Source organism: Elephantulus edwardii, unplaced genomic scaffold (genome assembly GCF_000299155.1).
Source record: "Elephantulus edwardii isolate Elephantulus edwardi_28Jun2011 unplaced genomic scaffold, EleEdw1.0 scaffold00086, whole genome shotgun sequence".
Classification (NCBI taxonomy): domain Eukaryota; kingdom Metazoa; phylum Chordata; class Mammalia; order Macroscelidea; family Macroscelididae; genus Elephantulus; species Elephantulus edwardii.
This window is the reverse complement of record NW_006399836.1, coordinates 181,927-196,776: the sequence shown is the minus strand read 5'-3', so window position 1 is coordinate 196,776 and position 14,850 is coordinate 181,927. Positions and strand designations below refer to the sequence as shown.

General features: G+C 43.3%; 1 protein-coding gene across 1 annotated transcript in view; it reads right to left on the bottom strand.

The window, feature by feature from the left end:
* EFCAB6 (EF-hand calcium binding domain 6) overlaps positions 1-14,850 on the bottom strand; it is a 415,417-nt gene that overhangs the window by 395,868 nt on the left and 4,699 nt on the right. The window contains exon 2 of the mRNA XM_006890171.1: positions 9,858-10,063. Coding sequence (XP_006890233.1) covers positions 9,858-10,063 — 206 coding nt within the window. The remainder of the gene's footprint in view (positions 1-9,857; positions 10,064-14,850) is intronic.

Below are 14,850 nucleotides of genomic sequence, written 5' to 3'. Positions count from 1 at the left end.
CTCAACTGATGCCTCACCAATTCACGGAGCCTTGATTTTCACCAATGTCTGCACTGCGGCTTGGACTTCTCCCTTCCGTGTTTACAAAAATGATTTTATCTTACTAATAATTTTAACAGTGAGTACATGTTGAAATGATGTAAAATTTTAAAAACACTTGATTAAATAAAATATGTTTCTATCTAAACAATAAATCACACCTATTCTTTTTTATTTTTTTTAATACGGTTACCAGAAGTTTCAAATTACGTATGTGGCTCACATATGTGTCTACTGGAAAATGTCTATCTGGGATATTATTACCCAAACAGATTCAAATATGAATAAGCAGGAATATATGACCTATTCTCAAGAGAAAGATGTAAAAAATTACAAGACAGGAACTTAAAAGCTGCTGGCTTAACCATGACCAATAAGGTAAAAAAGAAAATGTGCTCATAACCGAGGGATAAACCAGGAAATCTAAGCAGAGACAGAAATGATGCAAAGACAATTAGATGGAAATTCTGTAACTGAAAAATACAATGTTAAAATATAAAATCATTAGGAAAGATTCATAGCAGAATACAGACAAGAGACGAATCAGTGAACTGTAAGTTAAATCAACAGACACCAGCCAGTCTGAAAATAAAAATAGGGAATTGTTTTTATAATGAGCAATTGATAGTCTCTTCCACAACCAGCACCTGGCCTGGTTTTGATTGCTGATACTGAAGTTCTCCAACAAGTCTTTCCGCAGATGTAGTCAGTCTGATTCCTGTGCAGTCCACCAGGTGAGATCCATGGGTGGTGGTGGCTGCTCTTAGGTGCTGTCGAGTCGAGTACGATTCATGGCGAGCCTATGAACATAAAATCTGAACCCTGTTCTTTCCTATGCCGTCCTCACACTTCTAGAAACACAAGAGCCTATTAAGGCATCAGTCCACCTGGTTGAGGGTCTTTCTCGCCTTTGCCGACCCTCCAGCCTTCCCAGCATCACATCATTTTCCAAGAAATAGCCCCTCCTAGCAACATGCCCAAAGTATGAGGCAAAGCCTCACTCTTGCCTCCAAAGATCACCTCCAGCTGTACCGTATCCAAGACATATCTGTTTGTTCTCTTGGCCGTCCATGTTCAGTGCTTTTCTCCAACACCACAGCCCAAAGGTGTCAATTCTTTTCCTGTCATCCTCATTCATTGTCCTGCTCTCAGATGCATAGCAAGTGACTGGAAAGACTATGGCCTTAATCAGACACATCTTAGTTTTCAAAATGACATCATTACTCCTCAGTACTTTGAAGAGGTCCCTCCCTGCAGATTTTCCCAGTGCAATGAGTCTCCTTATTTCCTGACTGCCGGTACCAAGGGTGTTAATTGTGGCTTCAAGCAAGATGAAGCTGTTGACAGTTTCAATCTCCTCTCCATCCATCATGAAACTGACTATTGGTCCAGTGGTAAGAACCTTTTTTTCTTCTTGACACTGAGATGCAATCCATACTGCAGGCTGTATCCCTTGATCTTCTGCGACAAATGCTTCAAGTTCTCCTCATTTTCATTAAGGAAGGTCATGTCATCTGCATAATGCAGGTTATTGATGAGTCTCCCTCCAATCGTGATGCCCTGCTCCTGTTCATACAGTCCAGGTTCTCAGATAATTCACTCAGCATACTGATTGAATAGGTATGGAAAGAGAAGACCGCCCTGATGCACTTCCTTCTCAGTTTTACACCACGCAGTGCTCCCCTGCTCGGCTCGTACAACAGCCTCCTGCTCCAGGTATAAGTTCTGCAGGAGCACAATTAAGTGCTCTGGGACTCCCGTTCTCAATGTCAGCCACAACTTGTTGTGATCCACATGACATATGATCAAATGCATTTGCATAGCTAATAAAGCACAAATAGACATTTTTCTGGCATTCTCTACTTTCATTCAGGATCCATCTGACATCAGCAATAATGCCAGATGATCCCTGGTGCCACAGCCTCTTCTAAATCCTGCTTGAACTTCTGGTAATTCCCTATCTATGTAATGTTCTCACCCTTTTTGAATGATCTTCAGTAGTGCTTTGCTTGCATGTGATATTAATGATATATATTGTTTATTAAAAACAATTTTTTATAAATATATACATTTATTTTAAAAAGGTATTTACTACAGCCAGAAAAGCACAATGTGGAGAGGATAAAATTGATGAAGGGGCCTTCTAAAGATAAAATCACTGCGTGCATCAAAAATATTTTTCCACAGAGTGAAAAGAAAACGTACTGACCTGGAACAAGTATTTGGCAATACCATTTCAGACAAGGGTTTCATATCAGACGTTTACAGAATCCTACAAGGCCTCCATAAAAAAAAAAAAAAGAAAGAAAAAGACTGATAGCACAGTTACAAAATGAACAAAAGATATGGGAAGAATTTTCAGAGTAAAAATTCTGATGGCCAACAGACACACGAAGAAATGCTCAAAATCATTGGAAATAAGAAAAATGCAAACCAAAGCCACAATGAGACTATCTCGCTCCAGTAACAGTAGCAAAGTTTAACAGAACAGCAAGTAATAAATGTTGGAGAGGATGTGGCAAGATAGGAACTCTTATACACTGTTGGTGGAGTTGTAAAATGTTACAACCACTGTGGAAGGCAGTTGGGTACTTCCTCAAAAAGCTGAACATACAACATTCTATAGACCCAGCTTTTCCACTGCTTGGAATATACCCTGAGAAAATGAGAACTGAGGTACAAACGGAGACTTGTACACCAATGTTCACAGCAGAATTCTCCACCATTGCAAGAACAAGGAAACAGCCCAAATGTCCCACTACAATTAAATGAATTGAAGAATTATTCACATAATGGAATAATTATTATAATACTAACTCAGTCCCACAAGGACAAATACTGTGTAAAACCATTATTGTAAAATAAGTGTGAAGATCCAAGGGGAAAGAGGGGTGAAGTAGAGGGGTGAGAATAGGCAGGGGGGGGATGTTAATCATAAAGTCACACAATTTGATGGGTGGAGGGGAATTGGTAAAGGAAATGGGAAAGATCTGATATGAAACATTATGTATATGAACTTTGCAAATAAACAAGTATATTTTCAAATGGTATTTATAATGAATAAATCATTGAATGCACAGAATTCAATCATTCTATGTCCAACTTCATTTTAGCCAAGACTATACTTTCTAATTACCATTCATTCCTCATCGTCTCCAACTTTTGCATTCTGTTGTTGTTGTTGTTGTTATCTGCATTCTAGTCACTAATAATTATTAATGCATCTTGATTGCATTTTTTGTCAATTTTGGCAAAAGTTTATAGAAATCCTCAATCTCCTCCTCTTTGGCTGCAGTTGTTGGTGCATATACTTCAATAATAGTCATATTAAGAGGTTTTCTTTATATGTGTGTGAATAGTATTCGATGACTCACAACATTGTAGTTTAGGATAAATCTTTTTTTTTTCTTTTTTAGTTTTTTCCTTTTTTTCTCTCTTTTTTCCCCCCAATTGTCTGAAATTTCTATAACCTTGCTCCTTGGATGGTGTAGAGCAATGCCTCAAGCTGTTTCAACACTGCTCTTGCAGGTACTGTAGGAATGTACAGGGTCACTCCAGACCCAAGCACACTGGGGGCTTGCACTAGGATAAATCTTGGAACTGTCTTTTCCACTGTGAATACAACAGACCATCAATTACTCATATGCAAGTTCAAATTGAAGTTTAAAAAAATTAAAACAAGTCCACAAGAAACTAAATATGGCCTGGAGTCTAGATCACCTGAATTTGAAAATCACTGCAGAAATAGGTTTGAGACACTGGACACGAATGCTCAAAGACCAGATTAGTTATTGGAAAACATCAAAGATCTCCTCCATGAAAAAGCAGAAGGTCATTGAAAGACAGAGAAGGAAGAAAAGACCAAAATGGGTGGCAAAAGGGACTCTGAAAATTTTAAGAAGCCAAAACAAAGGGAAGAAATAAAGAAGAAAAAGAGCTGGGGGAGGGGGGGAGGGCTGGGCAGGGGGAGAAGTGCAGCAATGAACGAATGGATGGAAATCCAAAATCTCTGTAAATGCTCATTAAAATTATTTTTTAAAAAAAGAAAAAGAGCTGAACAGAGATTTCAAAAGGCAGCTCAAGAAGAAAGCACAAAATATTATAATTGAATGTGCAAAGAAATTAAACTCAGCATTTCTAAAGAATAGGAAAACAAATTCAAGCCTTGAGACATGCCATGGGCAAAATCTTGAAAGATCCAGGAAGCAGCAAAAGAAGATAGAAGGAATACACAGAGTCACTGTATCAAAAAGAGCTGTTTGATACTGAAAAATTTCAGAAAGTACCATATGATTCTGAAAAATTTCAGAAAGTACCATATGAACAAAAGTCAATGGCAACAAAGGGAGAAGTTCAAGCTTCACTAAAGGCACTGGCAAAAAATAAGGCCCCAGGAATCTATGAAATATTAGTTGACAGGCTTCAAATGACAGATGCAGCCCTGGACATGCTCACCAGTTTATGTCAGGAAATTTGGAGGACAGATGCCTGGCCAACTGACTGGGAGAGATCTGTATAGGTTCCCATTCCCAAGAAAGTAATCCAACAGATTTTAGAAATTATCAAACAATATTATTAACATCACATGCAAGCAAAACATTGCTGAAGATCATCCAAAACTGTCTAGAACATTACATTGACAGAGAAATTCCAGAAGTTCAAGCTGGGTTTAGAGAAGTTCATGGCACTAAGGCTAGCATAGCTTATGCCAGATAGTTCCTGCCTGAAAGCAGAGAGCACTAGAAGAAAGTCTATGTGTGATTTGTTAACTAAGCAAAGACATTTATTGTGTAGACCATAACAAACTATAGCTAATATTGAAAAGAATGGGAATCCTATAAAACTCAGTCATGCTCATATGAAACTATACCTAGAACTATACCTAGAGACTGTTGTCCAAACAGAGCAAGGGATGCTGCATGGTTTGAAAATCAGGAAAGGTTGTGTGTCAGGGTTATATCCTTTCTGCATTCCTACTATTATGTGCACTGAGAAAATCATTCTGGAAGACTGAGCCTATGAAGAAGAATGGCAGCAGGATCGAAGGAAGACTCATCAACAATTGTTGATGAGATTCATGCAGATGACAGATTATACAACCCTGCTTGCTGAATGTGAGACGGACTTCAAGCACTTACTGCAGAAGATCAAAGACGACAACCTTCAATATGGATTGAATCGCTACCTAAAGTTCTCACCACTGGCCTGATAAGCAACATCATGATATATGGAGAAAAGATGGAAATTGTCAACTATTTAATCTTACTTGGATCCATAATCCACATCCTTGGTCTCATCAGTCAGGACATCAGATGTATTAGGTTGTGAATGTCTGCAGTCAGACACATCTCGAAATTACTGAAGAACAATGATGTCAGTTTGAAGACTAAGGTGTGCCTGATTCAGGTCATGGTCTTTCTGATCATAGCTGGACCGTGAATAAGGATGACAGAAGAAGAACTGATTCCTGTGAGCTGTGGTGTTGGAGAAGAGTTCTAACTATCTGATGGATGGCCAAAGAACAAACCAGTATGCCTTAGAAGAAGTGCAGCCATAGTGCTCCTTGGAGGCAAGAATGGTGACAGTTCACACACTTTGGGAAGTTTGTTAAAATGGGACATGATGTCCTTGGAGAGGGACATCATGTCTGGAAAGGTGGAGGGTCAGTGAAAGAAAGGAAGACCCTCAACGAGATGGACTGACACAGTGAAGTGCAGTAACGGGCTCGTTTGTCAAAGATTATGAGAGGATGGCAAAATATAGGGTGAGGTTCATATCTGTTGTTCACAGGATTATTATGAGTTGAACTCAATTTGATGGTGCAACAACGATGCTTTCATTATTTCTTAATTTTCAAATATTGTATTACAATTATTGGCTCAGACTGACCAGAATCCATATTTAGCAAAGAGTTCATTGTTACTGTTTTTGTTGTTATGTGCCATCGAGTCGCCTGCAACTCATGGCAACCCTATGTACAACAGGCCTAAACCCTGCTCCATCCTGTGCTAATCTCACCGTCTCTGACACACCTACCCCCCAACACCCCAGTCACTGAATCCATCCATTTCATCGAGGGTCTTCCTCTCCTGCACCGTCCCTCCAGCCTCACAAGCATGATGTCCCTCTCCAAGATCTGATCCTGCCTTGCAACATGCTCAAAGTTTGTCAGATGAAGCTTCACAATCCCCACCTCCAAGAAGCAGCCTGGTCTCACCCTCTCTAGGATGAACCTGTTTGTTCTCCTAGCAGTCCATGGTATATTCAACACTCTTCTCCAGCACCACAGCTCAAAGGCATCAATTCTCCTTCTATCATCCCTAGTCATTGTCCAGCTTTCCGATGCATATCAAGTAACTGCAAAGACCATGGCCTGTATCAGACACACCTTAGTCTCTAGGCTGACAACGTTGCTCTTCAGTACTTTGGAGAGGTCTCTGATAGCAGACTTTCCCAGTGAAATTTGTCTTTTAATTTCCTGGCTGCTGGTGAGTTCATTATTTTTCTTTTTATTGTAATTTGAATGAAAATTCACGAAGTAAACTGGTTTTCAGGTCCAGTCATGCATTTGTTCTTTAATTTTTATTTTCTACTGGTTTACTTACAAAGTTCATCATACACATTTCTTTTACACTATAAATTACAACGTTCACAATTTGACACTACTCTTCCCACCCCCTCCCTGTCATTCTCATTTCCATTAACCTTTCTCTCTGCCCTCACCTGCCCTCTGCACTCTATGGCTGGGATAATAATGGTCTGGTCTCTCATAGTTGATTATTCTAAAGAGTGAGTGCTTCCTTGGTGTTATTGTCCACCTTACTGAAGAAAAGAAAAAAACCTTAAAAAAATTAACAGACTCTCAGGGGCCCTGAGATTGGAAATATCAGAAAGTCTAAGCAAGAGAATGAGACAACAAAAACTTTTGTGGCTAAAAATTTCTCCAGTTCACTGAAAGATAAAACTTTGAAACTGTGAAATTGATGCTCAAGAAGAAACAACAAACAGGTCTGCAAAGATGGAAAAGAAATCCGGAGACAGGATATGAAAGTCCATCCCTGAAGTTAAGACCAGAACTCTGGAATGACTAAAATTCACTCTTTTTTTATATAACATGATTCTCTTGTGTTGAACGTAAGAAAACTCGGTTGGGGTGACATGTGGAACAAATTCTAAAAAGAAATAGCCTTCTAGTGTGGCATTTCCTCAAAAAGCTGAACAAAGAACTTCCATGTGACCCAGCTATCCCACTGCTTCAAATATACCCCAAGGTAATGAGAACTGAGGTACAAATGGAGATTTGTACACCAACGTTCATAGCAGCGTTATTCATCATCACAAGAACATGGAAACAGCCCAAATGTCCAACCACGAATGAATGGCTCGAGAAATTATGGTACATTCACACAATGGAATATCATGCAGCATGCAGGAACAATGATTTTGTAAATCACTACCTAACTTGGGAGGGACTGGAGAGCATTATGCTGAGTGAACTAACTCAGTTCCATAAGGATAAAGACTGTGTAAAACCATTATTGTAAAAATAGATAACTAGTAAAACATGTATGAGAATACAAGGGGTGGAGGGATGGGGAAAAAGGGTGTGGATGGCAGGAAAGTAACCATAGGGTCACACAATTTGATGAGTGAGGTATATGAATTTTATAAGTAAACCAGTATAAAAAGAAATTCATTAAAAAGAAATTGCCTTCTGAATCTTATGAGATAACATGAAGTCTGACAACAGTTAAAAACTAATGAATGTATGACAAAAACTGGTGCCTTGGAGATGGGCTGGGGGAGGGGGAGGAGAAAGGAACAATAAAAAAAAATCACAGCTACTCCCCCAAAAAGAACCCCTAAGAAATGAATTAAAAATTACTCACTTACCTGAGTGCTTGTACAAACTCCGTTAGCTACCGAGTTACTTGATTGAAAAGCACACACACTACCAATACTGCTGTTGTAATTTCCGCTGTTGTAATTATTACACCATCTCCTTCTAAGGGTTGGAAATTATTCAACACACAGAGTCCTTTGGGGTTTTTGGGGTTCATTGGCGCCTACAGGTTTATTATGAGAATGTTTCATTCCTATTGTATCGCTTATTTCTTTTTAACTAATGTATAGATTGACAGCTTGACCCTATGCAGTGAATTTTACTGCAGGGGGGAAAGGGGCATTTACAGCCAAAAAATAACCCCAAACCTTTGGAGCATATGACAAAGATCAGACTAGGTCACTTAATGCTTTCTAGGACTGGCCCCTCACTACATTTTTTCCCCTTTAGTTTTAGTTTTTAAATATTTTTCATCTGCTCTTTTTCTAACTCAGAAGTGATAACATTTAGGTCCCAGCCTCCTGAGGAATGACCTCATTCACACAACAGAGGAAAGAAAATCTTATTCCCAGCAGGATCCGATTCACAGGGACGGGAGCTGAGAGTCTAGCATGTATTTGGGGGACACTGAGTACGGACCAGGGTGGATGTGCTGACAGAGTGTGGCTCGTTGCCCTGGGCCAGAGATTGGAGGGTCCTTAGCACGCTGCCACCATGTGCTCCTCCACGCTCGCTGCACCCCTTCAGCACACACTGAGGGGGGCCTCACCCCACAGCCCCTAAGGTAACAACTCTGGTATAAGAATGGGCTGCTCACTTCTTTCGCCACAACTTGACACACAGCCATTCATTTCAGATATAAATCCAAGACCACTGAATATGCATGTCGTTTCAGCTCAACCTCCCCCTGGGCTGCTCCCTCGGTCCCTCCTGTCATTCCCTCCTTTCACTGGGGAGTAACCTCCTCTGTCCAAACTAAGCTTACACACTTCCTCCTCCAAGAAGCCTTCCTGGACTCCACCCTCATTTTCAGAGATATGGCTGCTTCTATTCCCCACCCCCCAGTAAGTACTCCTATCTCAGCACTTACAGAAAGGACCCCTATTGATGCAGTGGTAAGTGTCTGGGTGCTACCTACAAGGCTGGCAGTTTAAATCCACCAGTGGTCCTGCAGGAAAAGCTATCTAGTCATCTGTTTCTGTACACATGACTGTCTAAGAAATCATGGAGGCAATTCTAGTTTGTTACACGGGGTCAAAATCAACTCAACGGCACTAATAATAATAATCGCAAGCTCACAGCTATACAACGGATGTGAACTCTTGGTCAGCACTCAGTAGGTTTTCCAAGGTGGCAACTCTCAACAGAGCTCTGGTGGCTCAGTGGGAAGGAATGGCACTGTCAATCAATGCAAAGGTGCAGGGTTTGAATCCACCAGCTGCTCCATGAGAGAAAGATGGTCAGTCTCCTCCTGTGCCGTTTACTATGCTTTGAAAACCCGCTATAGGGACAGGCCCAGCTCAACGGCACACAGCAGTAACAGTACCAATCTCAACAGGAGACCGCTGCCTCCGCACGACCTGTGGTTCTAACCGCAGACCTCTGGCGAGGGGCAGGGCTTCTTCACCGCAGCAGCCGACCTACACCTCAGGGGCCTCTCCCTGCACTGGGAGTCCCCCCCAGGCAGAGACTGGGCAGCGTCCTCTGTATCCCCCAGGCCCTTCAAAGGCCCGACACGTAGTGAATGATCGGAACCATTCAGGATCAATACACCAAGTCCCAGAATGCATGCTAACTGAATATTTTTATATGAAACTTCAAAAACAAAAAGAGGAAAAGGTGAACAGATTAAAATGGTTGTAATAGTGCTGCTCCCAATACTGGGAGAAACCACCGAAATGGGCTACATGCTCCTGTCATCACCCACTCCATCTCCGCTGCACCCAAATTACCTGGGGGACGCGTCCGCCCGTACCTGAGCCAGCACCTCCCGGAACTGTCCCCTGGTGAGGGGCAGCAGGAAGGTGGCGATGACTCTCCGCAGGTCGCTCCTGGACACCGTCATGGTCTGGCCTGGATCCAGAAGCTGGAAGGCTCTTTTCAACTCGTCCTCCTTGTCACTGATTTTCTTAAATAAAATCTGTTTAACCTCGAGGGCAGACAGGATTGGATTCACTGAGGCTGTAAGAGAAGGGGTATTTGTTACGTGTGTGTAGATGGAAAACTGTTCCACAGTACAACAGAATCAGTTAAGCTTCTAAAGGCAGCAACCTCTTCTACTGACCGCAGCCTGCACGTTTACTCATTCTACGGCGTGCGGAACAAATTCCAGTCTCTCATCAGTTTCTTCACTCTCATCAATAACATTAGCAGCGGGGAAAAATACAGGACCAGGATTATTGCCCCTATAAGGAATATACACAACCACAAGGAAAAAACAGAAATACTTGAAGAAAACCTTGTTAAGAAGTATTGGGATTTTAAATATATGTTTAAAAATATCATATTTGTTTTTTATTCCCTTGCCAACTTTTGAGGGGGGAAAATATGTAAGCCTAAATTCTGAGGCTTCATCTGACATACTTTGGACATGTTGTAAGGAGGGACAAGTCCTTAGAGAGGGACATTATGCTTGAGAGGGTGGAGGAATGTGCAGGAAAGGAAGGCCCTCAATGAGATGGATTGAGTCAGTGACTGGGGTAATCAGGGTAGGTGTGTCAGAGGCAGTGAGATTGACACAGGATAGAGCAGAGTTTAGGGCTGTTGTACACAGGGTCGCTATGAGTCGCAGGTGACTCAATGGCACATAACAACAATAACAACAAAGTCGGTATTGTTTTTCTCAAAGACAAGGAAGAGATGACAGTTTAAACCCTAAAAAATAATGAAAGCATGTTTAAATCCCTTTTATTGGCTACTAACATAACAGCGTGCACAGGAAGGAGGCCGGCAGCCGGCAGAAAGCTCAGGCCAACACACGCGGAAGGAAGGGGCACCCAGTCCACGGCGAGTTCCCGCCTCACTCAAAGACCAGCAGCAATTCAAGAGAAAGCTGTGCAGCCTCCTCTCGCTGCCTTTCACAGCGGTAGGGAAACGACAGCGGATCACCATGCAGCCAGGGTGCTGCTTTGAGACCAGGAGGGCGAGACTGTCCCCCACACTGTGCACATGCTGCTAGGAGAGCTGTTCCCTGGAGATGGGCATCGTGCTTGGGATGGTTGAGGGATGGCAAGCGAGAGGCAGCCTCTCTACCAGGGGGGCTAACGCAGTGACCCAGCCATGGCTGAGGGTGCTGGAGATGGTGAGGACGGCACAGATAGGACAGGCTCACATCTGTTGCTCAGAGCCGCTGTGAGTCACACTGGACTCAACAGCACCTGACAACAACAACGTCATGAGTCAGCTAAGGCTCAAAGTGGAAGACTTGAGTGTGTTTTAGTTTGAAGGCAATGAGTTTGTACTCCACTTCTAACAGGAAGTTGAAGCTCTGGTGTCACAGTGTGTTGGGTGTTGGGCTGCTAAACAAAAATGAGTGGTTCGAGTCCACCAGCTTCTCAGAGGGAAAAAAATGGGCAATCTCCTCTCAGAGATGTCCAGCTTCAGAAACTGGCAGGAGGGCTGCCATAGCTGTAATCAACTCAGTGGCTGTGAGGCAGCTGTGAGTTGTCGGGAAAGGGGATGCGTGCGATCATAAAGTTTAAGAAGGCTTGGTGGTGTGGTGAGTTAGGTGCTGGACTGCTAACAGAAAGGTTGGCAGTCTGAATCCATCAGTCACTCCTGGGGGCAGGGGGAGAGATGACCAGTCGTCTCCCGTAAAAATTTACAGCCTGAGAAACATTTCTGTTGTTGTTCCTGTCTTGCCATCAAGTCCACAGATTCAAATCCACCCGGTAGTGACCTGGGAGAAAGAGCTGGCAATCTTCTCCTATAAAAACTACAACAGCCACAAAAACCGAGGAAGAAATTCTGTTCTGCAGCCTTGAGGCCACCAAATGTCACCAGGAACTTGAGGGCAGTGGGGTTTGGGGGGTTCAGAAGGAGCAATTTGGAGGGTTCAGAAGGAGGCCATGTGGGGAAGGCGAGTCTGAGCACAGTTAACTCCACCACAGGGAACCGTCCCCATCAATAACACCCACAGTACCAAACAGCTGCAAGGCTAGACATGCCCACACACACTCCCGCCCCTACTTCTACTAATCACTGGGTCCAAAATGCGCTGCTAATGACTCACAGACTTTACTCACAATCTGTGGGGTTTACTAAGGAAGCAATGTGGGGTGGCAGAGAAGGCAAAGATGTCACACAGTGAAAGCCCAGGCTTAGTGAGCAGCGGTCCTGAGCCAAGGTTACAGCAAGACACGATTCCTCAGTTAGTTCAGACAGTGTCTTAGTGAACGAGTCAAAGTCCAGGTTCAGTCCAGCAACACAGATGTAGAAGCCTCTGGTCTCCTCCCCTGTCCAGCAAGCTTTCACCACATCACAGCAGTCATGAGTCAGCCCTTCCTTCCATCACCCAGCAAAACCTTTAACTCTGGCTCCGTCTCCAGGGCTCCATTAGTCTACAGTCTTTCTATAGCCCGGCCAGCTCTCCCTCCTGGGTCGCCCCACAGCTGTTGATGGTGTAGAAAACGCTGACCAGGGATGAACCACGTGTCTGCAGTTGAGCCCGCTGGAGTCCACGCCCCAGATGGAGCTAAGGCAATAGCTAGAAAAGCCCTTTGCAAAAGTCCTAACAGCAAAGGGAGGTTTTGCTCTCCATACATGTCTCATATACGTGAAAGCTGGACAAGGAAAAATGAAGACCAAAGAAAAGCAGATGCATTTGAACTGTGATAAAGGTGAAAAATATTGATTATACCACAAAGTGCCAGAAGAATAGGCAAACGTGCCTTGAAGAGCACAGCCAGACTGCTCCTAGGAAGCAAAGATCATGATATTTGACCTCATGCCCTTTGGAAATGTCAGAGGTCATTCACACACAACAAGAGGTTCCTGGAGGAGGAGGAGAATTCTGCAGGCAAGGCCCTCGGCTCCATCATCAGGGAGTCAGACTAATTCAATGCATGAAGCTAAACTCTATGAAGAAGAATTCGGCATCAGGATCCGAGGAAGACTCATCAACAACCTATGTTACACAGACGACACAACCCTGCTTGCTGAAAGTGAGGAGGACCTGAAGCAGTTGTTGCAGATGATCGAAGACGACAGCCCTCAGTCTGGATTACATCTCAACATCAAAAGCCTCAACACTGAGCCAAAAGGCAACTTCATGATGGGTGGGGAAAGATGGAAACTGTCAATGACTTCATCTTACTTGGATTCACAATCCACACCCTTGGTACCTACAGTCAGGAAATCAGGAGCTGCATTGCTTTGAGCAAGTCCGTTGTCAGGGACCTCTCCAAAATACTGAAGAGCAATGTCAGTCTGAAAACTCACGAGCGCCTGATTAAGGCCATGATCTTTTCAATCATTTGCTAGGCAAGTGAGAGCTGGGCAATGAAGAATTGACGCCTCTGAGCTGTGGTGTTGGAGATGAGTACTGAATATCCCGTGACTGACAAAAAGAAAGAATAAGTATGTTCTGGAAAAGGTGCATCCAGGGCCTTCCCTGGAGGCGAGGATGATGCAGCTTCATCTCTCATACCACAGACATGTTCCTAGAAAGTCTAGTCCTTGGAAACGGATATCATGCTTGGAAATGTGGAGGGAGGGTCAGTAAAGGAAAAGAAGACCACAATGAGATGGATTGACACAGAGACTGCAGCAGTGGGCTCAAGCGTACCAGAGGCAGTGAGGACTGCACAGCATAGGACAGGGCTCAGCTCAGTTGTTCACAGGGTCACTATGAATCATACTCAACTTTATGGTACCTAACAACAAAGTGGTATAACAGTTTGAAAGAAGAAGCATAAATCAGATCAAAAGACAAGTGGGCTGGAGGTATGGCATGGGCACGTCTGAGGGCTTTAAGAAAGTGGAGTCCACTCACTCATTCAAAAACAACTTTTGAGAACCTGGCATACTTCAGCCACATGTCCAGAGACTGAGGGGCGACATGAATCAGACAGCTATGGGCCCTGCTGCCTCTTGGTTAAGTCAATCAGGACCTGGTGGGCAGCCCTCGGGGTTATAGCACTGGCCTGTCAGCTTGCTGTACTGAGGTAACCTGGGGTTGCTGTGATGCTGAACACTGTGCCATACAAACACCATAATGGTTACCCAGGGTGGACAGGGTTTGGTGGAGCTTCCGGATTAAGACAGGCTTGGAAGCAGGATTGGCATCCACTTCCTAAACAACATGCCTTTGGAAACTCTATGAACATTAGAGAAATGATGATAGTTCTAGAATAAGGTTCAGATCTTTTGTTCACAGGGTCGCTATGAGTTGTGCTTGACTCAACAGCACTTAATGACAACAACACTACAGTTTAGGAAGGTGGATGCCTAAATCCTGGGGCCACCATTGGTTGGTTCTGAAGACAAGTGCTTGTGTTCCTTCAGTATCTGCAGAGCAGGGGCTACTTGGAGAACATCACGTGTCTTGGCTATCTCTGGAGGTCAGGAGCTCAGAGCAGGGGTCTGGGTCCAGAGGACACACTCCACGTCCAGGAAGTCAAGGACACACCCCATGCCCGGGAGTCTCTCTGGAGGAGCTGAGGCCCTCTCTCTTGGTTGGCTTTTCCCCCCTTTAATGTTTACTGAGATAAAAGGTCCACACTCTACCTTGGATTAGGGCAGTGATGGGATTAAGGGGTGATGCATTACACTTTTAATCTTCTTAAAACTATTTGGTTTATCAGATCATGGCACGCAATGATTGACATATATGTATGTATATGTGTGTATATGTATATATATATATACACATATATACAGACACACATATATATACACATATATACATACATACACATATACATATACATATGTTGTTGTTGTTGTTATGTGCCGTCGAGTCGTTTGCA